The 26,045-nt window shown below is 36.3% G+C and overlaps 1 protein-coding gene across 8 annotated transcripts in view; it reads left to right on the top strand.

The window, feature by feature from the left end:
- Nucleotides 1-26,045, top strand: part of Qki (QKI, KH domain containing RNA binding) — a 133,211-nt gene that overhangs the window by 90,034 nt on the left and 17,132 nt on the right. For all 8 annotated transcript variants that reach the window (XR_007109583.1, XM_047559439.1, XM_047559437.1 and 5 more), the window contains exon 4: nt 477-620. Coding sequence is in view for 7 of the 8 variants with exons in the window: in XM_047559439.1 (XP_047415395.1) it covers nt 477-620 (144 nt within the window). In the remaining variant the exon portion in view is untranslated. The remainder of the gene's footprint in view (nt 1-476; nt 621-26,045) is intronic.

Raw genomic sequence — 26,045 nt, 5'->3', positions numbered from 1 at the left:
TCTCCATAATTACTACTTGATGTACTTAAGTGTAGCACTTCTTTTACATCATAATGTCTAGTTTGCAAAATATTTTTCCTAGTGTTGGGTACAACTAATGTTACTACACATAGTTGTAATGAAGTAGAAATATCACTTAGTGTAAGAATGAAAACTTTAATTCATCCTTATTCTGACAGTTTATTTGCTTTGTGTTCTTTGTAAGTGACTTGCTTAATCTTGATGATTTTCTGTTTACTCATAAGTAATATATAGAAATAACATGCTTCTCAGAGTATTCTTACTGGTAATATAGGGATGATGCCATATGTAAATTTCTTACTTTTGGCCAGAAAAATAATTCAAAAGCTTCCTAATGTTGTTTTAGCAAAATAATGCAAACATGGCTTAAATAATTGGCAACAGATTCATAATATGAAGGATACACTCTCTTTAAAGAAACATGTTTGTAAGAGTGTACTTTGTAAATTTTTTAGGAGGAACAAAATAGAGGCAAACCCAATTGGGAGCATCTAAATGAAGATTTACATGTACTAATCACTGTGGAAGATGCTCAGAACAGAGCAGAAATAAAACTGAAGAGAGCAGTTGAAGAAGTGAAGAAACTACTGGTACCTGCAGTAAGTAATAATTTGGTTTGTTTTTGTTTTTGTTTTTGTTTTTGTTTTTTTGGTGGCTGCTTGTTATTTTAGCACTGGGAATTGAATGGATGGGAATGCTACCATTTAGCTACTTCCCAGCTCTTTTAATTTTAAGACAGGGTCTCTGTAAGTTGTTGCCCAGGCTGACCTTGAACTTGACAATCCTCCTGCCTCAGCCTCCTGAGTCTCTGAGAATCACAGGAATGCGCCACCATCCCTGGTTGTAATGTTTATCTTAGTAGACAATGGGTTATTATTCATTAGAGATATTTAACCACAATATGTAAAAATAATCTGTGACTCATTTCAATGTAATAGGCATACATAGATATTGTTCAGATCCTTAACTGGGAAAGTGTTTATCTTTGGAAAGGAAGTAGCATGGGGGGAGGAGCAGATCCATTTAATAATGTCCTTCTCACAAATAATATATTCACCTGCTGATTTTTTTTTTTCTTTCTTTCTTTTTTTTGTAATGGAACCAGGGATTAAACCCAAGGGCGCTTTACCACTGAGTCACATCCCAGCCCTGTTTTTTTTTTTTATCACTTTTTTTTTTTTTTTTGAGATAGGGCCTCACTCGATTGCTTACAACCTCGCTGAGTTGCTGAAGCTGACTTCAAACCTGCCTTCTTCCTGCCTTGGCCTCCGAGCCACTGGGATTACATGTAGGCTTGTGCCACCACACCTAGCTGAATCTTTCTATCAATAGGGAAAGAACGTAGGGTGATGGAAGCTTTTGTGGGGAGGAGCAAGTAATGAGTGTGCGAAGTCTGTCCAATTTATGTGAGTGAGCCGAGTTAGCACAATATTTGAGTTGTCCATGGTACTACATCATTGTTTCCCACAGAAAGATTAGTGTTCTATAGTAAGACTTACCCATAATATAATAAAATGCTTTTTAATAAAAATAATAGCTGAATTTTACTGATTACCAGACAACATTTTGAGCACCTTTTATACTTGCTGTTATTTCTAAGATAATAAAAACTATTAAAGTTGTATTTAAGCGTCTGAAACAAGACATTGAAACTAATTTTTGGAGGGTGACATCTCATAAGAAATTAGTGTGACACCTTTGTGTTTTCTAAATTTTCTCCAAAGCCTTCCATTCTCTGCCAGTTCTTCCCTCAGCTCTGTTCTTTGGTCTGTTTCTCATTGTTGCATGACTCTTTAGTAACATTAGAAATGATGATTGAGCTATTGATTACCAGAGTATTAGCTTTTTCAGTGGGAAATGAAAAGTAAATTACTAGTTTTGTGTCCTTATCAAAATATATTTTCATTAAAAAAAAATTAGGACTCTGCTAGTATTGTGTCCAAAAACATTTTTTAGCATTTACATAGAAGACTATGACATCTGCTGGTTTTTATTTTCCTGGTAATCTGGAAGTTAATTCACAAATCACATTAACATTTTTTATTAATTTGAGAAAATTAATAATTTGGAAGAAAAGAGTTTCTTGTAATTCTGTTGATAGTCACCTAAGGAGGTAGGTTAAATGTAAACTGAAATTTATATTGGCACACCATTAAACCATGTAATCTTCCTTTTCCTTAATATGAAAAGCTATATAGAAAAGGGGAATTTTGAGAATTTAATAAGCTATTAGTCCTATGTTCAGAAGAAGTTTTTAGCCTTAATCTTTGTTAAGTATATCCATAAGTATATAGCTCACGTTATACTAAACAAGTATTATCTAATAAAGCAAATAAATCAGTGTATAACACTGTTTTTAACCAATCAGATTATTTTAATCATCTTTCAATACGTTTCTTTAGTCCTAAAAGGTAATAATCTGGGAAAGAGTGTTGAATTAAAAGCTGTGTTACTAGCTGTTTTTCTTCAAAGTATTTACTTACTTTAAAAATTAGAGTTGGAGCAAAGACCTTGAAGAACCCTATTGTTTAAAAAATTGTCTTCGGGTTGAGCACTTACTTAGCATGTCTGACCCCGGGTTTAATCCCTAACACTACCACCAAAAAGGGGGGGTGGGAAGAGCCTTTGAATATGTAAACATGGAAGTAGATTTTTTAAAAATGATAGTTTTTAAGAAAATTCATACATATATTAAAGGAAAATGATAAATTTATATCTCGTGGAAGTGTTTTTAGGATTACGATTATTAAATGAGTAATAATGATTTTAAATTTTGTCCCTTGAAATTATCTTGTAATGAAACTTTCTTAGAGTTACAAGTAATAGAATAAAAATAAGATGCTTTAGGGTATGAGTTCTATATAGTGATTTAAACTTGCAATAATTTTTTTTATTATTCACTTTATTGAGTACATATATTGTAACTTGGATGCTGTATTATAGAGTCTTTTATTTAAGCTGAATGTTATTATATATTTGTGATAATGGAACAAAAAAAAGAAATTTAAACTTTTTGCATAAAGTCAAGAATAGTAAAATTTGCATAATTGACCAGTATCATTAAGCTTAGCAAAGAAGAAAATGTTGGATTTAAATGTCACGAAGTGATATTTACATTAACATGTGAGTTAAATGAAGTTCATCATGGTATAACATTTGAGTGCAGTGTCATGGACATTTCGTGTGTCATCCTGAATGTTATCTGGTAATATTGTCAACTTCTGGAACTTAACAAATGGCCAGTTTCAGTACCCAAGGTATAGGGTTTTGGGATCCTTTACATGGCGATATCTATGGTCATTGAAGTAATCCATCCTTTCACTTAAAACAGTTTAAGTTGCCTGATTTAATTTTCTTTAAGCATCATTTTTCTGTGGCACTAAGCCACAAAGTCATAATGTTCCTTTTTTTCCCCTTTCCTATTCTTTTTTGAGGGGGCAGGAAGTGGAGTCACAATACCTAGTCTGTGAGTTCTTGTTTTGAATTCCCTTCTGACTGTATTCTGTTATATACTGAAGTTGATACTTTGTTGGGCTTTTTGTTGAAAATAGTTGTAGAACCAATCTTCATAGTCTGATATTATATATTCGGTAGTCTGATACCTGTTACCTCACTTTGATGTGAGGATTTGTAATGAGACTACCATGGCAGCCTCATTGACTTTTTTAGGCCTACCTTTCCAGCCCACACCCTATGTTCTTCCACTGTATACTTGTTTCCCTGATCATAGCAGACATCATATACCTTATTAGTATCTTCTTTCGTTGTTTAACCAGCAAGCTATAATCTCTTGTCTGGCAAATTATTTTTATTTGTAGTACCTAGCACAGTGCCCAGCATATAGCAATAATGTAGTAAATACTTGAAAAATGAAGGAATAGTTGAATTATGTAATAAGGTTACTATGTTAGATTTCTGTTAATGTAACAAATAGCTGAGATGAACAACTTAACAAGAAAAGTTTCATTTTTTTTCTTTTTCAAGGTTTCAGTACATGATTAGGTGAATACATTGTTTTTAAGGCCTGTGGGAATCAGATGGCAATGACATGGAAGGTTGGCCAAGAAAAACTACCCAACCTGTGTCTAGGAAGCAAAACAGAGGAAGGGGAAAGGGCTGAGGTCTTGCTATTCCCTTGCAGAGCTTGCCATTTGTGATCTATAGATCTCCCAGTAGCATCACTCTGGGGACCAAGCCTTTTCCACATGGCACTTTGTAGGACATGTAAGATTCAAACTATAGCATTCTTCTTCCCATCTCCCATAGGTTTAAAGTCTTAACTTTTAGCATTTCACAAAATGTTCAAGGCTAAAGTCTCATCTGAGACTCAAGACAAACTCAGTTGAGAGTTCTTGTAAAAATCAAAAATAAGTTATACACTTCTAATATACAGTTTTGGGACAGGCACAGTGTGTACGTTCTCATTCCAAAAGGGAGAAATAGAGGTCTAGAAAGGAAAGATCACACCAAGATCAGACTGACAGCAGGGCAAACATTAAATGCTAATGTTCTGGGTCCCTCATCTAGGGCACATTGTGGTGAGATTTGGTTCCCAAGGACTTAAAATAGCCCCTCCTTTGTGACTTTGCAGATGCAGCCCACGCGACCATTTCCTTGGGCTGCCTCTGCTTGTTGCTTGCAGCTTCCCTTTGCAGGTATCCCATGTTGCCACCACCTGTATCTTCCTGGGATCTCACTGCAACTTTAGCTGCACCCCTACAGGTCCTTCCATCTTCATCAGGGTCTGCTTGCAGGAACTTCAACCCTGCTACACAGTGCCTGGCCTTGCAGTCTATCCTTTGAAGTTTCAGTGGAAGCCTCCATGACCCTACAACTCTTGGATTCTGCATGACTGCAAAACCAGCATCACATAGACAATACCAAGGTCTTTTGCCAGTGTTTTTGTACCTTAAAATTTTCTTTGCCAAGTAAACTAGTCTGTTACCTTCTAGTTCAGCCTCCCACAAAATTTCAGAGCATGGATAAAATGCAGCCACATTTGTAATAAGGGTGTACTCTAATCCAGTTTCCAGTAGAATCCTCATTCCCATCTGAAAACATCCAGATTGCTTTTTCTGTAAGCCTTTTAATCAGTACTTGGATCCTTTAATTCCTCACCAGAGTGACCTATTAGGTTCTGCTCACAGCCTTCTAGGCTGTTTTTAGTTTACTTCTCCAGACTTGACCAAGCTTTGCCTATAATCCACATGTTCGGGTATCTAGCTATAGCATTGGCCTGGGTCTCTCAGTTTTCCATCACTATGACAAATACTGGCTTAAAAAATCTTTTGAACCTGGTGTGATGGCGCACACCTGTAATCCCAGTGCTTGGGAGACTGAGGGAGGAGGATCTTGAGTTCAAAGCCAGCCTCAGCAAAAGCGAGATGCTAGGAAACTCAGTGAGACCCTTTGTCTAAATAAAATTAAAAAAAAAAAATAGGACTGAGTATGTGACTCAGTGGTTGAGTGCCCTTGAGTTCAATCCCCTGTACCCTGCACCCCCCAATTTTTTTTTTTTTCTCTGTTACTCTGAGAATAAAGTACAGTTTTTTGTTTGTTTCTTTTGTTTTCCAGCATGTTCTGGAGGCTCCTTCATGATTTGGCATAACTTTTCAAACTTCATTCTTCAGTGTCCTTAAAGCACATATGTACATCCACACTGCACCCACAGATTGAGTCATATTTTTTTTGAATTCCTTGAATCTTCACTGTTTTTCTCACCTCTGACCTTTTGGCAAATTCATCCATCAATGTTCATTGCATGTTCACTTAGGCTAGATACTGTTTTTGAAGATAATTGACAAAGTACCTGCCATCATGAAGTTTACCTTTAGAGTTTAGAGTACTGACCAAAGACAGACTGTATTGAAGTCTAAGCAAGTGCTGCAGTGAATGCAGAGTAAGGGGGAAGAGAAATACAGATTCACAAAAGAATAAATACTTTATTAGATGATGATCAGAAAATGCCTCTCAGGTGACATTTGAGGGAAAAAAAATGAACTGAAGCAGTCTTTGGGAGAGCCAAGGGGTTTTCTAAGCAGAAGAACTGAAAGTGCAGTGGCCCTGGGGCATGTCTGAAGACAGCAGACTGGAGAGAGGCGGGAATCTAGGCTAGAAAATGGGGAGGAGGAGCTTGGAGATTGCAAGGCCTGGAGCCCAGCGAGGACATCCAACAGTGTTCTGAGATGAGGAGTTATTGGAGGAATTTGAGGAAAGGAATGGCTAATTTCTAACTTATGTTTCAAAGGATCATCTGGCATCTGACCTGAGAATAGGCTTTGAGGGTAGCAAAGATGCCAACAAGGAACTTTTGTAGTTTTAAGTTAGAGATGAAAGTGACTTGTACTAGGGATGGAGCAGTGGTTAGATCATGGACTGATTTTTGGAGGTAGAACTGACTAGAATTTTGATGGATTGGTTGTGGTACTGTATTTGATGACTTCAAGCAGTTCAAGGTATCTTTTATTTACTGTGTTCCAGGAGCAAGTTTGGGAGGGAAGTTAAGAAATTGGATTTAGATATGTAAACATTGAAACCCTAGATGTTGAAGTACGTTTGTTTATAACAGTCAGGAATTAGGTCAGAACAAGAAGCTAGAATATAGAAAATTTGGAGCCATCACATCAAAAGCCCTTTAGAGCTATGACACTGGATGTGATTATACATACCCGTTGGTAAAAAGTAAAGAAGTCAGGTCTGAGGCCTGGGTCTGAGGCCTGAGCCGGGGACACTTCCTGAGCCTGATCAGGAAAAGGAGGGTCCAGCAAGGGAGGACACAGAGTTGGAGCCCCTGAGATGGGAGGAAAACCAGGAGCCAGTCCTGGGAGTGTAGACATCTTCAAGGAGGAGTGGTCATGTTGCTGAAGATGGTTTCTTTCCTGGGAAGAGGGAGTTAATTAACCCTTGGATGTGGCCAGGTAGTGCTTCTTGGTGTCTTGACCCTTAGTTTTTGTTTTCTTTTGGAACAGTTGAAAGTTTCATTGACCTGGGATCAAGAAAGGATGGTACAAGAAGAAAAAGAACTTGTTTTCTTTCTTTCCTTCCCTCCCTCCCTCCTCCTTCCTTCCTTCCTCCTTTTCATTTCATTATCTATGTAAATGATGCTTCTAGTACCTTGACTTCTCTGTTCTTTTACTGCTTCCCCATCCGTGATCTTGTCCTCCACTCAACCTCAGTTACCCACAGCACAGTATCCAGCCATGGACATTTCCATTCTCATTAGTGAAGCGGATCTGCATAAATCTGACAAGCACTGTTGAATTTTGTCAGCACTTGTGTATATACATACGTAGAATTAGTAGAATTACTAGGTCAGTAAGTGCATTTAAAATTTTACTACTTATTAAACTTTCTGAGATACCTTCCAGAAAACGCATACCAATATAGCCTTTTTCTGTGGGGGCTGGGGGTAAGGGGGTACTGGAAACTGAACCCAGGGGCACTTTACCAATGAGCTACATCCCCAGCCCTTGTATTTTTTAAGATATGGTCTCACTAAGTTGCTGAAGCTAGCCTCAAACTTGAAATCCTCCTGTCTCAGCTTCCCTAGTTGGTAGAATTGCAGGTATATGGCCTCTGTGCCTTGCATAGTATCCAGTCTTGTCAGTATTACATGAAAATACCTGCTGCCCAGCAGTCTCAAATCCTGGTTATTATCAAGCTTCTAAACCTTATCTTTTCTAATATCTTTCTTTTCTTTCTTTTTTTTTTTTTTAAAGGCCTCTAATTACAAAAATATGGCTAAAATAATTCTCTTGGTTCTTATAGCCAATTTTAGGTCAGTTTTTATAGTAGGAGTTGTGTGATGATGTAGATGGTTTTGTAACAAAATTTTTTAGTTTTGTCATTTGAACAGATACTCAATTCCTGGTTTCATATTGATTTTATGGGAAATAGAGTTTTGTTTGTTACTCTTTAAAGATTGAATTTGCATCAAAAGTCCAGAATTAGACTGAACGTTTATTTACCTTGCCATGTGAGAAGATGTGAAAGGATAGTTTGTGTCCATTTTGTTAAAAGATTTAGTCCTGGCTTTGAAGGGTGTGGGAGTGAGGAGTGGAAAGGAGTCAGCTGCTTGATCTAAGCTATTTAATTAAATGGAATGAATAAAGGTTGTACATGCACTCCTTGTGATGTTCTAGTTGAAGATTTGATGTGGCCCCATTTATTTGCATAATTCTACTCGTAACTGAATGTTCAGTAAACTAGTTCCATTTTATTCAAATTTGAGTTTTCAAACAACCTTGTGAAATAGATTTCCTCTATTTTGCCAACAAACATACAAATTGCTTGGCAGTATTAGAGCATTTGGTGATTCCCCCCCTCCCCCAGAAACAGCATCTAATTCCTCTGCAGAGTTAATAAGGGTTCTGAGATGATTACATATAATTCATTTCAAAAAGCATATAATAATTTATTTAGAGGACTTCTCTGGAAAATAACATTTTATTTCAGAGATGTTCCTTTTGACATTGATAACAAACTTAACTTGAATCTCGTTTCCTGAATCACAAAATAAATCATGCAATTTCAATGCAAGAATTATTTGTCTCATATAATGTTTTTATTTGACAAGTCTGTATCTGTTGTCTTCAAATAGCTATTGTAAAAAATTCTCCTCATCATAAGTGCTATCAATCTAGTGTTTTCAGTCTCGGTCTCTTAAACCTGAACTTTATCTCCTCCAGATTCCTAAGGCCTTTGATGTACTCTTGTAATTACAGTGTGATATTTTCAGAAAATTTACGTTATATTCACTGATGGAAAAAGATTATGGAACAGTGTCCTGATTTTGCTATTCTTTAGGGACTTGGGTCATCCTCTGCAAAAACCACTTGTTGAAAATGCTAACCTCCAAATATTGAATACATAGTTTCCTACCTTTTTTTTTTTTTTTTTTTTTTAAACTGAGATCACATTAAAGACTAAGGGCTGGGATTGTAGCTCAGTGGTAGAGCACTTTTGACTCACACGTGTGAGGCACTGGGTTTAATTCCCAGCACCACATAAAAATAAATAAATAAAATAAAGGTATTGTGCCTATCTATAACTAAAAAAATGTTTTTTAAAAAAAGACTGACTTTCCATTTCATTTACAGTAAAATTCAAATACTAACTGGGCGTGGTAGTGCATGCCTGGAATCCCAGCAACTCTGGAGGATTGAAAGTTTTGAGGCCAGCCTAAGCAATTTAGGAAGATCCTCTCTCAAAATAAAAAATATAAAGAAATGGGGGTGTGACTCAGTGATAAAGCACTTGGGTTCAATCCCCATTACCCCCCCAAAAAAAAAAGAAAAAAAATCTTCAAGCTGGCTCCTCTGAAAGTAATATGAGAAGTGAATTGTTTTAAGCTCTTTGCTAGGTAGTGAAGGGAGAGGCTCATTTATGTATAGATAGATATGAAAACTTTTAAAGTTGGAGAAGGAAATGTTAATGAAGTTAGGTTGTTGGATGACTTCGTGTAACTATAAAACTTCACATGTATTGTATTTTTCTTTTCTAAATTATTTTGTAAGTGGAATGTTTTAGTCAGTTTCTATGCTCCTGTTACTAAAGAACCCAATCAGAACAATTGTAGAGGAGGAAAAGTTTATTTGGGGGCTCACAGTTTCAGATGTCTCAGTCCCTAAGTGACTGACTCCATTCCTCGGGGCTCAAGGTGAGGCGCAAGACATCATGGTGGAAGAGTGTGGCAGAGGGAAGCAGCTCACATGATGATCTAGAAGCAGAGAGAGGTCTCCACTTACCAGATACAAATGTATATTCCAAAAGCCAAGCCCCAATTCCCACCTTCTCCAGCCACATCCTACCACTTCAGTTACTACTCGGTTAATCACTCACAGGGGATTAATTAATTGATTGGGTTAAGACTCTCACAACCCAATCATTTCTCTTCTGAACCTCCTTGCTTTGTCTCACACATGGGCTTTTGGGGGACACCTCACATCCAAACCATAACATGGAAGGAGTGGGTTTGCTTGCTTGTGCTGGGGACCTAACCCAGGGCTTCCTGTGTACTAGGCAGGCATTCTACTACTGAGCTATACCTCAGCCCTGGGAAAGGCACTAGGATGCAGTAGAATGAAATGAACAGAAGAAATCATTTCTTGGGAAATGATTATGAGGAAATCTTCAAACTGGTAGACTTTTACAACTATGAAGGTATGGCAAGAAATAATATCAAGGGTTAATGCAGTGGTAGCCTTATTTTAAGTTCATCCTATAAGAAAATTAGTGTTACTTTGAATTATTAGCCATTTGTGAGTTGGTTTTATGTAAATGGTTTGCTAGCCAAGTTAATGTTAAGGGTAGAAAATCTGCACTTTTCATGATTATTTTTAATGCATTTTTACAATGTAGCTTATATAGTAATTTTTGTAAATAAGGCAGAAATTTGATCATTTTGTTGGCTAATGGGCACTGTTGCAGAGTAGTGCTTTTATCATTTTAACTGCTTTTCCACAAATTTTTGTTTTTTTAATTAAAATATGATGCAGTTACTAATTTAATATAGCTCCTTTCATAAATTATTCAGTAAATAGACAAATAATATTTTAAGCATACTATATTACTGTTTACACGCATACACATAACCCTTGGAGTGGGCTTTTAGACATACATGTTGTATTGGTTTATTATAAGTAGAAAATTTTCAGGAATATTTTATTGCTTGTTTATACTCAGATCACAATTCTCACACTCCTTCTGTGTACCCTTCCAAATACACTGGTATTTAGCCTTTTTGGCTAAAAGTTCTTCTTATGGTCTTGTCTTAGCATTCAGCTAATATGTTGCAAATGCAACTACAAAATTCTGTCAGCTGTGAAATAATGATGTACCTTTATGTAGTACTTCTCAAGGATCACTATAACATGTATTTAATCCTCCTGAGAAACTTGCGTATTAAATTTATTCATTTCCCAGTTCTGTCATGAGTTGTTTTTGTTTTATTTTTGCAGTATTAGTATTATACATTTTCAGGTAATAATGAAACCTGCTTTAATTAACTTGTCCTTGATAAGCTTGTGTACCTATAAGGGCAATTGAGCAATTATTATATGGTTGTTTAAATCTTCACATCTTTTTATTAACTTGCCTTCTTTATTGAGTTTTTAACACTGCATTATAAATATTTTAGGTACAAGTCTTTTGTCAGTCAAATGCTTTTTTCCATCTTTGACTTACCTTTTATTTTCTCGTATTTGTGTTTTTAAATAAAAGTTCAGTTTCCCTTACTATAGAGCTCTTCATATTTTCTCTTTGTGTATTGTCGTCTCACTTACCAGAAATTATGACTGTGAAGTTAATAATACTTCCTTTCTGTTTTCATAGTTCTGGAGGATCTGTGGTGGTCCCCTCTCTTGTTTATAATACTCCTTTTTTATTTTCATAGTCCCATAGGATCATAGTTTTGCCCTGTCTTGTTCAACTTTTATCAATCATTTCTAAGTATAAGCTTTTGAGTTTGTTGATTTTTTTTAAAAATTCCTTTTCTATTGTATTTGTTTCCGCTTTTATTCCTTCTATTTAATTTGGGTTTAATTTTTATTTGGGGACTTTATTAAAGTAGATGGTAGATGATGACCTTTGTTTCCTAACTTAATTATGTTATGCTTTTAGGGAATGTATTCAGTATGGTTTTGGTCTTTTTCTCTTAATTATGATTCCTTCTTTTTCTTTTTTTTTTTTTCCTTGTCTCTCCTCTCCTCCCTCTTATTTCCTTCCCTTTTCTTTCTTTTCCTCCCTCCTTTATTTCCCTCTTTCCTTCCTTTCTGCTGGGAATTGAACCACCAGGGTCTCACATGTGCTATAAGCAAGTCTTCTACCACCAAGCTATGACCCCTAGCCCTAATTATGACTTTTATAGCTTAGTGTATGCTCTGTTTTGGTGAGCATTTCACGCACACTTACAAGTATGTATATGAATCTGTATTCTACAGTAGTTTGGCATGTGCTGTACAAATGTCATTTAGGCAAAGGTGATTGCAAATCTCCTATCCTTATCCAATTTTTTTTAGTCATCAGTTGTAAAAATGTTATGTAAAGTTCTGCATTCATTTGTTGTGGTGATACACTAGGGTGTTCTCCTTAATGGTACTGAAAGGGCAAATGAATTTGGTACATAACTTATATAATCTATATGAACAGGATGTGTCATTATTAAAAGATTTCACTCTGTTTCATATACTAGCAACTTTCCCCTTTTAATAACTTTGAGCTCTTTATTTTTTCTGGGAAAAAAAAAACTTTTTTTTTCATGCAGAACATTTTCTACATAGTTACTACCAAGCAGTGTGACTTAATTGCCCTAGAGTGCCTTTGCAAAGATAATAATTATTATTATTTTAATTGTGTGGAAGTGCAAGACAAGTGCCTCCTCTTCCCTTTTGGTTTGGTTTGTAAATATGCAGTGTAGATAGGTCACCTCAGCTGCAGCATTGACCATGTTGGCTGCAAGTTAAATTACTGACCACAGAAGGTTTGACTCCGGCCTGTGGATGTACCCTCTTTGCTAGTCTATGATCCCATCAATACAGGCTTTTATTAACAGTTGATAGTAGAGAAAGAAGTATGAAATCATTTATTAACATTACAAAAATTACCATGTATAAAAGCATCCTCTGCCCCCCCCCACACACACACATTGTGGGAGTGCGCCTCAGATCCATCCCTCTTTCAGTGGGTCCTTACTCCATTTAGTTGGAAGTGTTAAAGACTTTATATGGATTCATATCTCATCAGAACAGTGAAAGTGGGGGAAGATGAAGAATGAGAACATGGAGATGAGGGATGTATACCTAAATCTTGTTCTGTCAGTTTTCCTCCTTTCCACTGAAATGGAGGCAAAAGATTTCTGTTGGAAAGAGAAAACTTTAACTAGAAACACTAAACTGAGTACCACTAACCTTTTTTAAAGAAATTATTTTCAGGCAACAGAAGTTTACATTGTCTCTAATTTTAGACAGATTTTAACATACCAGATGCCACCCATCCCAAACAATTCAGAAAGTGTTTATCTCTGGGGTCTATTAATTTATGGTATGTAGAATCTTCCCCAGGTATTTGAGAATTTAAATATGAATCGATTTTTATGTATAGTGGATCTCTTTATAAAAGTCATTTACATAAGAGATCAGTGACACAAAATCAAATTATTGCTATGATAGATTATAACAGATTTCCAGCTAAGGATTTTGAAATTTAAAGTTGTTGCGAGGCATGTCAGGAAATAATAGAAAGTTTGAAAATATTATCAGAACAAAAGTAATTTTAATTTACTTTTTAAAAATACTAGAGTTGTTAGTGTCGTTAAAACTTAGGAAAACAGTGGAGAGAAAGCTATCATTCACAAAATTCATATTTGAAAGTTTTCTTTTTGTTTCCCAAAGATTCTCTTGTTTGATGGCATGTGTTTGCCTTAGAGTTATCTGTTTAAATAACCTGAAAATAAAGTTGAAAGAGTTGACTCCACAGATAAAAGTAATTTTACAGTGGAGTTAAAAAGATTTTAAAGTGAATTGTTAATGAACTGCTGGTGCTACATTTAGTTGTTGACCAACTAACAATTGAAATTTATGGTATTGTTGGCCTCCTTTTGATTTTATTGGGAGGGAAGGCAAGATGTTAAAGGATAACTTAAAGACATCCAGCTGTGAGCACTTGCTCCTGTTGGAACTGTGGTAGGAGAGCTTGTAAAGAAAGGTGTTAGAGGCTTTGTGCCTTGCATAGCCATTTTCATCTGAATGGGAAATCTGTCTAGGGACCCTGAGTACAGTAATTAGCAGTCTCTTCAGAGTGTCAGAGCAGAATTACCATTGTAATGGTTTAGCTGCAGGATGAAAGGATTGAATTTGGGTCTGCCTGTCTGCCAAACTAAATGAGTTGCCATGGGAATTTTCCAATGTGAGAGGCGTTCACTTAAAGCAATTTGGCGGGTTTGAATAAACTCATAAATTACAGGTTTGAAAGAAACCAATCCTTGCTTCTCTCCTATAGGTAGGGCTGTACAGAGGGCTGATGGTTTCTTAAATTCTTAATGAGAATGAGTTGATCCCTGCTCCCATGCAGGCAATCAGCTTATTAAGTCTTGTTTTTAACTAAACAGTACGATAAGGACGGAGGGACATTTTGTTCCAGATCTCTGAAGGCAAAAGAGTGGCAACTCTAGACCTAAACTGCCCTTCCTAAATTAAATATGCCAGCAGATAATGCTATTGTAATGATTCTCTGCTTTGTTTTAATAAACATTAACTCTACTTTAGTCAGTGCATGTATGTTTTTGCACTTGTCATATTTTTCTCACATAGTGGAACATAAATTTATAAAGTTGTTTTGGAAAACAAACTGCTGAGGTTCATAAACTGAATGAGTCTCATGTTGTATGTAAATACTTTCAGAAAGAAATGACCCTTTGTCTCAGAAGAATTGGATTTTAGTGAAATAACTTTTCCTGTCTAAGGTGCTGAGCACCACATGAGCTTGAATACCATGCTCATCCTGGGGACAGCTGTGCTGTTGGTAGTTCTTTCATTGATGGCTTATATTTGTTCTCTAGAAAAACACTAGAGAAGCTTAAGTATTTAAACTTTTGAGACTCTAAAATTCTCTCACAAATTAAATAAGGTAAGGGGGTATTAGCATTAAGACACTAGGTTTTAGTTTCATAAGAAAAATAACAATTTGCTTATTGCTAATCCTAGTGGCCTGAAAATGTAGATGGATCTTTCAAAAGTGACCAGAAGATTCAAGTGTATTAGGAGAGAATGGTTGTTTAATAGATTTAAGAACGGGTAAAATAAATATTTTTAAGTATAATGAACACATTTTTGTTTAAATATTACTCTTTCCTGCTTACTTTGTTATTAATTATACATTCTTGTCATTTGATTTAAATCCTATAGTTCTAAGATTCCTATTGAACCGTTGATAAAACTTTTCCAGTGACAGGTAAAATCCCAGAACTTTAGAAGTATAGAATCCAGAGACCATCATAAAAGCGCTTACCAGAGCTCTCTGAATTTGTGTATAATTCCTTGGAATTGGACTGACACAGGCTACTGGTGCTGTGGGTGAGGTGCTGGTGAATTTGTGCTGCTTTAGGAAACATGGAGAGAAAAGCACTTGCCGAAATCGGAATGTGCCGATTGATTTTATCTTGCAAAGAAGACCTAAATAAAATTCACTCCTGTTCTCTGACTTTTATGCTCATCCCCTGTTTAATTGTGCTCTGCATTAGGATAACATCATTTTTTCCAACTAGAATCTTCACAGATAATCAGAAGTACCATTTCTTTGGATAGCAGTCCATAGAACAAAGTTAGTAAATGCTGTGCATAATTTATGTATTACTGAGTCAACTGCGTGAGCTCTGCTTATTGTCTGCCCTGTCCATATTGTTGTCCGACAGTGGTTCAGGCTTCTTAAAACCAGCAGAGGGCTTTACCCCATGCTTGGAGTTTTGTATTTTGAGGTGCCTTGGCGGAGACATGTCTTGTCCATGGTAACTGTGAACAATGTTCACTGAGAGACTTTGAATAACATCCTTTTCTTCATTCTTGTAAGGATTCACTGAAGAACTGCTCTTCTCTTCTCAAGGGTTTGTTCAGATTGGCACAAGTTTAGACAGCTTTTAACTCTAAACTTCAGGTGTTACAAATAGAGGACTGGGGCATAGAAAGATAGAGCAGTGTGTTCATTCCCCTCTAATAGGTAGTTTTGTATGTTATACGGGGAGTCCTGTTTTTGACTTTGCATTTCATGTATCAGTTTTCATGTTGAATTTTTTTGTACAGTATTTTATAATTGCTTGAACCTTGTTAATCTTAAATATTAACATTTATATCTACCCCATAATTAACTAAACTGTTCACTTGCGAGGATATTACGTTTTAGGTTTTTTTGTTTTGTTTTTTACTAAATATATGTCACCCAATTAAATGTGTGGGGTTCTTTGTAGACACTCTAAAATTAAAGTACGTATAGAAATTTTACGATTATTATACTTAGAAAAATAGGTGAGTGATTTTTCATTGTATCGTCTTTAGTTCAATTATTTTCATGCATCCCTTTAATTTGTTTGCATGCCCTTCTGATGGTCGGTAAGTAGCATCATGTTCTTTATATATAGGCAAAATATTTGTAATCTATTCATTTTGTATTAATGTGTTTGATACTGAATTGGCAGAAATGTGAAGAAAACCAGATGTCCTGTACTTAATGTGTTTGGTAACTTTTCAGATATCTTAGTGTTACGGTATTTTTATTAAAATAATTCAGATAGTAAACATAACATTTATGAAGTATGTTAGTGATTCAGATGGACATTTTAATATTAAGATCACTTCAGATTCACTTATTTGGTAGCTTGATTTTTCTTCAGTAGTTTTGATAACTGAATTTTGAAGTTTTATATTCACAAGCAACTCTTAGATTATCCTGCTTATTACTAGTAAGACTCCTTTATGGGAATTAGCTTTAAAGCCATACTGCCAAATTAATATAAGTAGGTTTATTTTGTTTATTGTGATACCTTTGTGGAGAAGAATTAATCTTTAAATCAAACTATCTATTGAATTGTTTTTAGTTATGCTTTTAAACTGAAACAGCAGCTTAAATCTAATAAACTTCTTTGTCTGAAGAAGGTAGCAAATTCGTGAAGGTGCTAATAACTTTGTGACACTAATTTTTATGAATTATCCTGGAAGGATGATAATGTGCACAGTTTAAATACCTGATTACTGAATTTAACTTATGTGGAATCACACCACATCTGTGGAGATTAAAAGAAGCACTAAATGGCTGCGAAAAATAATTTACTTCAGAAACAACCTGTATTGAGGAACTTGTATTTACAAGACTTCAGTAGGTATAGTTTGTGTTGTATATACCAGGAAACTTGGTTCACTTTTCAGAGTTAAACTGTGTGCTCTGTTCTGCAATAAATGAAGAGGTGTGCTCCTGTTATGATGTAGTCAAAACTTTAATTACAGAAGGTTTTCATGGAAATTAGGAGAGTTTCAAACTCATAATATCAGAGTTACTTTTTTCTACAGAAATTTCAATAGTCAAATTTTTGGGGAAAAATTATAAATACAATACTATAAAACCAGGTTATAAAAGAATTGAATTACTTCTAACTGTGGAACCAAAGCAGTTTCCTTTCTTTTCACCACTAACAAATTGGTTCTTAAATGCTCACACCAGCTATTCAAAGCACAAGCCATCCCAACAAAAAGTTGCTTACCTTGGAACTCTGATGGCATTTTAACCAATAGGGGTTAGCCAGTGGGAATGTAACTCTCTAATTCATTGATTTCAACTGTTAAATAAATAGCAGTGTTTTCTCTGGACACGTGAAGGTGTAGGGAAAAGACCAAACTCAGTTTCTCCTCTGTATTCTCACAACACAGAATACTTTTGTGATCTCTGGTCACCAAAACCTGTAGATTTCAGTTCATTCTGGATAACAGATTTCCCAGGGGACCCCAACCAGGTGTCCTCTGATTCAGTTCTGTTCTGACACCATCCTCCTAGAGATATAGCCTCAGATCTTACAGGTTGAGGACTCAGTTCATAGACATCCCTCCCTTTAGAGTATAGTCACAAGTAGAAAGGTGTTGCCTACACCTCAGACCAGCCATCTGTCAATAAGATTTTCCACAGTCCCATCCTCATTTCTGATTAATTTGCTGGGTTATCTCACAGAATTCAAGAAAACACTTTACTCGTATTTACCCATTTATTATAAAAGGGGGAAAACTAGAAAACCTTATTGAAAATGTCTGAGTAAAAGCCCTGATTTATCCTCATTCAAGGAAGCATGGTATTTTTTCCTTTCAGTTACCAGTAGTTTGTTTATTGAGATTGAAAAAGGAAAAAAGAAACTCCACTGTAATGCCACAGGAATTTGTTTCTACCTGTAGAGGTCAAAAATTTGAATCTATAAAACAAACTGATGCTGGACAGGTAACAGGAGAAAATACAGACTCATTAATATGCAGGCACAGGGGAGTTGGCAGAAAGTGTAAAACTCAAAGAAGCACAGAGGACTGAACCTTAAATACCTTTTTCATCGGGGCAAGGGGAGTGGAAACTGAAGGGAATTTTAGAGAAACAGTAAAAGATTTTTAGGAGAGATGAATGGGCCTAAGTAACAGACTAGTAGTTTAGGACAGCGTTCTGAGGATGGTGTCAACTCTAGCCTTTCTCCTTTGGGGAATTCGACCTTTAGGTAAGTAGGAAGAAAATAAGAGAAAGAGCACCTTCCTGCATTTGGGGAGGGAAAAATAGGGCGAGAGATGGAGGCTGGGAAGAAGGTCCACAGAGACCTTGCTTCTCTTTTGTTCAAAGCATTCAGTGTGCCAGAGTTGGATGATGGGATATCATCTTCTGAGTTCCAACACCACGGTAATTGAAGGGCCATAAAATGAATTCTGTACCTCCGTGTAGTCCTATGCCTTGGAAAACATTTTCAGGATACAGTTGACTGTGAATTTTTAGAATAAAAAGGAAGGGAGAGAGGGGAAGAATGCATTTCCTTTTCTTGGTATTTATTCCACTGAAATAATCCCAAACCAAATGAGTAATTTGTAGCAGTATTTTTTTTTTTTTTTAAATAAAAGCCAAAGGTAAATGTTAAGCAGTAGGGAATCCATTCAACTATGGTTTAGACTTGAAGTTCCATGAACATTTAGAATATTTTACCATCACCCCAAGATAAAGTTGACTTTTCCACTCCAGCCATCTCTTAGCCAATCTCTCCACTGTGGCATTGTAATTATCCTGGCTCAGGCTGATATTCTGTCTTGTTTGGATTAGGAACCTCTAACTGCCTGCCTTTCATTGTAACCTTTATTGACATTCTTTATTGTGGAGCCAAAGTGGTGCTTCTAAAATACAAACCTAATCCTGACTGTCTTCAAGTTACAACACTTGCTCCCCTGACCTGGAGCCTGTCTTTGAATGATTTCTACCTTCTAGCCTCCTTATCTTGCCTTCCAGATTCTGGATTTTTGATCCTGGTCTCTTCCCAGGGTCACCTTTTTCTCTGTCCTTCCCTCAGCTCTCCTTTGGGTCTCAGACTGTATATTGGTAATCTCAGAGCCTTTCATGCCCTGGTCACCACCAGCCCAAGGTCGGGCTTGGTTCTCTGGCAGTGTGTTCCAAGGAAGCCCCTATCATCAGTTTGTTTCATTTACTAAATTATTTAATTATTTTGTTCTTTATCCCCTCTTTCCTGATGAGTTCCCAGGAGAGAAGACTTTTTATCTGTCAGTGAAAGCGTATCCTACAAAATAGCATTTTAGTAAAAACAATCTGTGACAAATGCAATAATTTTTTACATTTATATGAAAAGTTTTGGTGGCTTATTTCATAAAAATATGCATATGAATCTATGTAACCATTTAAAGGAAATTCCCTTTATAATAAAAATCTAGATAGGACTAAAAATGTTAAATATTCCTGTGGTGGTAGATTATGAATAAAATTTAAAACTGAAATATGGAAGCTCCTGGATTTGGAATGACAATACTTAAGTCCAGTTGTAAATCCAGATTAAGGGTTTTCTTCTTTCAGTCCCTGGATATATTCTCCTAAACAGAATTACCCTCCTTTCACGACTTAAGAATTTGTCACTATCACTGTTTTCTTCCCCTGAGGATGGCATATCATTGATACATTTTTCCAAAATAAAGTAGTTTTCTATATGCAGAAAACAGTCTGAGGTAGGTAACTCCCTTGATATCACCTGGTACCCCAGGGAATTCCTTGTGTACCTGCCCGTTTCTCAGTCCTCATGTGGACCTTTTATATGCCTCAAACACTCATCCAAACCTTGAGGTCATACAGTTGTCACCCATTGCTTAAAAGTTTCATCACCTCTTTAATATAAAAATTCTTGGATTCTTAAAGGACTTTCCAACATCATTTTCTTGCTGCTTTCCAATTTTTGTTTCCACTGATTATTGTATGTCATTTTAAATTCATAGACTTGTTGTCACATTAACAAATGTTGCAATTATTAATATTCATAAAACCTTAAAATACAAGTTAAACATAGGAGCCACATGAATAAAATCATGGCCCCAACCCAGAATGATCCTGCATAATCAGCTTGCTTCAGGAGCCTGGTAAAAGATGGAGTTCAGAGTTCTTTAAGTACAGGAACGTCTTACACAAGCTGCTTCTCTCTAAATGGTGAAAACAGGCGTTTAGGAATTTCTTTAAGTTTTAATTTTAAAATCGACATTTTTTCCTAGCAATCAATTCCTGATTTCACTATTATTTTATGCCTACATTGAAATTAATCATTGAAATTAATTATTTAAATTGCTATATATTGCTTCTCACTTAGGGGGAACATTGGCAATTTAGTTCAGAAGTAAAATTTTTTTTCTTCCCTAAAGGAATGTGTTGTTTACATTCCAAGTTTATTGTTACTTGATCTTGAAATATAACTAGACCAACCTTGCTTCATAGCTTTTGTTGGCTAGCTAAGCAAAATAAGTATTTAAGTGATTTATTAACATAGTGCACATTCTTTTGTTTAATTTTACTCTGAAGTATAGTCAATGGAAGAACTGTCATATACTTTATAAATTGTTAAAAAAATTAAATGAAACAAGAAAGGCAGAATTCTTTATAAAGCATAAACAACTTAAAATAGACTTTTATTTAAATCCTAGAGCAGTAAGAAAGAATGTTTAATGAATTTAATTTTTTTTTCTGCCCAAAATTCTCAGCAGTTTAGAACAAGAATTAGCAGTGCAAAAGACTTAGTTTTGTCTAACTTTACTGTCATTGAATGCTACCTGTCATAGAGGTCAGATGTCATTGGATTACACGAGGAAACATCAACTTTTCATCCTGTGTTCTTTGACTTGACCTTGGAGGTTTAGTGTTTCGCATATTTATATTGAAGCCATGCCTTTTAAATATCTTGTGAAACAACCAATAACAATGTTAAGATTGGAAGCAACCCTAATTACCTCAGATGTCACCACAGTGACTGTAAAGCAGTTTGGAAGTAAGTGAAGCTAGTAGTGTGACTTCAGACTGCGGCAAGTGCCAGACAGCTGTCTTCTCATCTTCTTCTTGATCCTCAAAATTGTATGTGATGGCCCAGAGATCTCATGAGTATCTCCTAGGGAAGATGGGTTACTTGGAATAGACCCTGTAAGAGGAGGACATGATGCAGTATTGTTACTCTGAAGTTCTGCAAGAGCAGTTGGGGTGAATTCACAGTTTTATAACAGATCTCCATGGGGAACTATAGTACTCACAGTTAGTCCCTGAAATTGAATGCAGCAGTCTTTGCATGTTTACTTATGTACACCTTCGAGAAAAGGAGTTCATAGTTATCCTCTTAAGGCTACTTGTGGTCCTTTTCATGTGTTCTGCTCTCTGCAAACTTCCTATCATAGTCCCAGGTCCTCATCAGTGAATTTGCTCTACCTTTCTCCCTTCACTAGATGATAAATTATGAGTATAAGTAAGGGATATATATTATTGTGTACATCTAGTTAAGTACCAAGTGATTGGCCTTGGTACGTCATGATTATTTGGTTTAAAAAATTATTTTCTTTGCTGTAGACCCCAGTGTTCATATAGAATATATCAGTTTAATATAATTTTATTTTCAGATTTTTTTCCCTTTCAGCTACTTATTTAGTTTATATTCAATGCCTGTCATTTCCATAGCATGAGAAGCTACTATGAATAAAAGCACAAATGCACAGTCCAAAAGGATGTACAGCATTCAGGTATGAAGCAACAGATTGTTCATTCACACACAGTTGCTTCAAATCTGTTTGATGTGGTTGTTCCCATGTGGGTATCTAACGATGAGGGCAAATGACTTTGATGACTTTGATTATCAGGACTGCTTTGGCCATATGAGATACTGGACAATGTAAGCATCAGTGTGTGACCATGCAAACAAAAGATTTCAGGGAATGTCTTTTTTTTTTTTTTTTTTAAGATTTCTGTGTACACAGGCAGTTATAAAAGACTTACCAAGATTCACACCCACCTTTAGGGTTAGGACCAGGTTCTAACTACCTAAAAATATTGACTGAAAAGTGTGTTCTAATTGTATCTAGTCTGATCCATATTTTTTTAACTTTCTATAGAAAAAATATAGACGTTTTTGTGAATTTAATGCAAGTTATCTTCCAGTCTTCGCTTCCTGAATGCATGATTCATAGTTTTGAATCCAAATTTCAAGATTTGTAATTTTACCTTATCAACAGATGTGACATATGCAGAAATAAAAAGCAGCATTTTGAAATTAGTTCTACCCTTTGAAACCAGTTTAGCAAAATGAATGGGAGATGCCTACTGTTTGACTTTGTAGGAATAAGCAAGATTTACTCATGATGCCTGAATTTGGGGTGGATTCCAATCCCTGGTTGCCCAGGCACATGTCAATTACTACATAAAAGTTCAAACGCAATGTCAAAAACCACAGTAGAGAAAAGTTTAGTTCTAGCTTAGCAGTGTGAAACTAGAGTACATCGTCATTAAATTAGTACTACTGAAACAATACACTGATGATGCGCAGTAACACCTGGAAGTATGTATAAATAGGACCATGGAAATTTTTTATATTGCGTGTTCTATGGCCTTACAGATTTAGTGAACTAAATGTAAACTTAATTTCCATTCCACATTCTATCCTTTATCTCTCGATAAAAATCTGGTTTTGTTTTCAAGTTAGAGTTTTAAGTGTCTATATTTCTTATGCTGCATTCAAGGAAACATGTCCCAGTTTTGGATGTCTCTTTATCTTACTCATGAAACTCTAGCAGATTTAATATTATCATTCATCATCTGTGAAACCCTTCACACATATTTCAAATCAAATGTGGAATTCTAATGTTTTCTGTGCAAGAAAATAAGGTGTGGAATTGGTAGATTTGATGCAGACCTGCTTCTTCCTGGACATGTCAGACATCTAATTGCCATTTGGGTTGTGTTTAGAAGATGGGGAAATAGAGACTTTTCTTGACCTGAGTCTCTAACAGTAGAGATGTGGAAGAGTGAGTCTTGACTAAAGGACTGGGGACTTAACTCAGTGGTAAAGCAACCCTGGGTTCAATCCTCAGTACCAAGTAAGAAGAAAGCAAGTGTCGCAGCAGCTGTTGATTTGAATAAATCTGCATGGGTAGGAGTGCTGTCAGAAGCAGCATCCCTACCTTGGCCCTGCCCACCGTCACTCAGCTCATGTTTGCCCCACTGGTGTGCAGTGCCTATCACTGGCTACTAGGAGCCAGGAGACAGGGACAGCTCTGGGAATGTGCAGGCCAGGACTCTTCCAGATCCTTTCATCAGGTATTCCTTACAAAAGGGTCTAACCACCTCACAGCCCTCTCCACCACTGCATGTAGCATTTCTTATTTTTGCCTCTACTCTACCACTCATACGATCATTATTTTGTGGTTTATAAAAACAATATTTTGTGATTTCTGTTTTTGTTATCTACTATAGAACAAGACTCTTGAACTCCTAATTTGCATTATATGTCTTACCTTTGTAGCCAAACCATACTACCTAATAATAGCTACCTAATATACATTCAACTCTAGAGGTCTGTCTACAAACTACTTGACTCTTTAATGTTACTATGTAGCCTGAATTGTTGATCAACTTTCAGAATTTTGTCATCCATATTGTGTACAGTAAAAAAGCAAAATCACAATTTATATCACACTGTACATATAGCATTGGACAAAATAAATGCTTATTATTGGGACATGACTTTTCCTTGCTGAGATCATTACTGTTTTTTAAATAAATAGGTCTCTTTTAAATGAACCTATTTATATCTTGTTGAAGAAAGGCAGAACATACTACCCTGAGATAAAACTGTTAGTTTTATATAGTTTAAATGAAGGAAGCAGTGTGTACCTGTGTGAGTTTTGAGTGTTTTAAAACTTTTCTGATTAAATAAAAGTGCCTCACAATTTGTTTTATCTTGGTTTACCTGTGGCATGTTTTTGCTCCTAAGCCAGGTATTGCAATTGAGAGTATGTTAGATAGTATAAGGGAAATACAGAAAGATAAGGGAGATTTGTTTTTCTCTTACTGTGTCTCACACTTTGACCCTGCATCTGCCTATGGGTATGCTTTGCACCGACAAACAGACTGGTTGCCAGGTGAGAGAACAAGACTCTCCACCTGGCCAAGCAACTCTGACATGGATCTTCACACTGACTGTCTTTAACAGTGCTGGGAAGTGGGTCTGTGAACTGCCTCCTTTGTGTTGGATGTAGCACAGTATCTACGTGATAGTAAGGTGCTCATCAGTCGTCTCAGTACCTAAAGATAAAAAGATCATAGAAAGAGAGCTAAATGATCTAAAGGGAATCCCGATTGTGCACGGTCAACACAGAAAAGTCCACATAGACTTTTGTCACAAAACGAGGTTGTTGACAAAAGAGGAAAGACATTGGCATGGCCATAAATGCCAGTCTGTGAAATGCCGATTGCGTGAGGTGGTGATGGAGGGTCTCTTACCTTCCCTGTCAGTTAGGAAAACAGTCTTTGACACGAATTTAGAAACTCCAGGAAGAGTGGGAAAATAGGAGAGGTTGGAGCTGTTATTGCTCTTAGACACTTGGAGAAAGTGCAATGCCAAGTTGGAAGAGACCTCTGACATGGAGCCAATCTACTGTTGCTGGAACCTGCGGGCACAAGGAGGAGTGGACGCTGGCTGGCTGGCTGGCGCTGGTAGATCATGGGTGCAAGGGGCCACATAGTGAAGCCTGTTCTCGAGTGCTGGCGGAAGGGAAGTGTGGAGGCTAGAGACCACTGCCTGTGGCAGGGGCAGAGCTAGGAGGAGCTTCACACGGAGAGAGCGTGTCCCTTCTCTCCTCATCCAGCTCTTAAGACTTGCTTTATTTATCATCCTCACTGTGTCTTGGTTGAAAGCCTCACAGAAAACTAACTGGCAAAGAAGAAATAGTTTTGAGTCCTATACCAAGCATTTGAAAGCATATGGTGAGTTACTTGAAACAGTACTACTGCGTGGTTTCAGAGCAAATTTTTGAAAATTAAGAACATAATTTGTCTACTAGTTTTATAGGATAAGTTAGCAAGTCAACCCCAGATTCATGTTCAGATATCTGCCTGACCTCCACTTAAAAGTTTAAAATAGGTATTTCAGACTTAACCTTTCAAAACAACTTTTGATTCTGCATCATTCTCTTACCTTTTCATCTCATTAAATGGAACCATCATCCACTTTATTGCTTAAACCAAAGGCCTAAACATTTTAATTTTTCCTTTTCCTTTACTCCTGCAACCTGCTGATCATCAAACTTCTGTTTCCTGCACTGTCTCAACTCATGACCAGTCTCATTAATCATACTGGGGCCTCTTAACAGTCTGTTCACTAAATAACAAAATGAGCCTTTAAAGACAGACTGTTACATTACTCTGGTCTTTAAAACCCTTTATTTAAATTTAAGTCAGTTGGGTTCTTTTCTCTAGCTGGCAGGGCAAATGAATGTGTTGATTGGCACTAAAATTTTGATAATGTAGACCCTCTTTGATTCTCTACAAGTATGTTTATTCAGCTCTTATTTGCCAAGTGAATTTTTCATGTGTTTTTGTGTTTGGAAAACCTCTGTTACTTAATGCAAATTTATAAAAGAAAAATAAGGATCGAAAAGTAGAAAAGATGAGTCTGCATGTCTGTGATTGGCCCACCCCCAAAATAAACGGTATGGCTTTGTGAAATCCATGAAGCATTATTGTATGTAGGTATCATGGGAAGTCTGCACTCTGGCAGGAGTGCTCTTAGAGTTGTTGAAAGGGAGATTGTACAGGATGCTTCTCCAGAAACCTCCAGGTCTACTGTGAGGGGCTATGGCTTTTGACTAATGAAAAACACTGCAAACAAGGCTACCCATACAAGGTCATTTCCTTGAATGGTAAGCTGGAGAGTAACAGGCTTTTTTTTGAGCAGTTTTTCAAATCATTATTTTTTTAGTTGGTACAGTTTTAATTATTTGAGAATGTTA

The sequence above is a fragment of the Sciurus carolinensis genome, chromosome 7, assembly GCF_902686445.1.
Source record: "Sciurus carolinensis chromosome 7, mSciCar1.2, whole genome shotgun sequence".
Classification (NCBI taxonomy): Eukaryota; Metazoa; Chordata; class Mammalia; order Rodentia; family Sciuridae; genus Sciurus; species Sciurus carolinensis.
The sequence above is the reverse complement of the archived record's forward strand: the minus strand, read 5'-3'. Positions and strand labels throughout refer to the sequence as shown.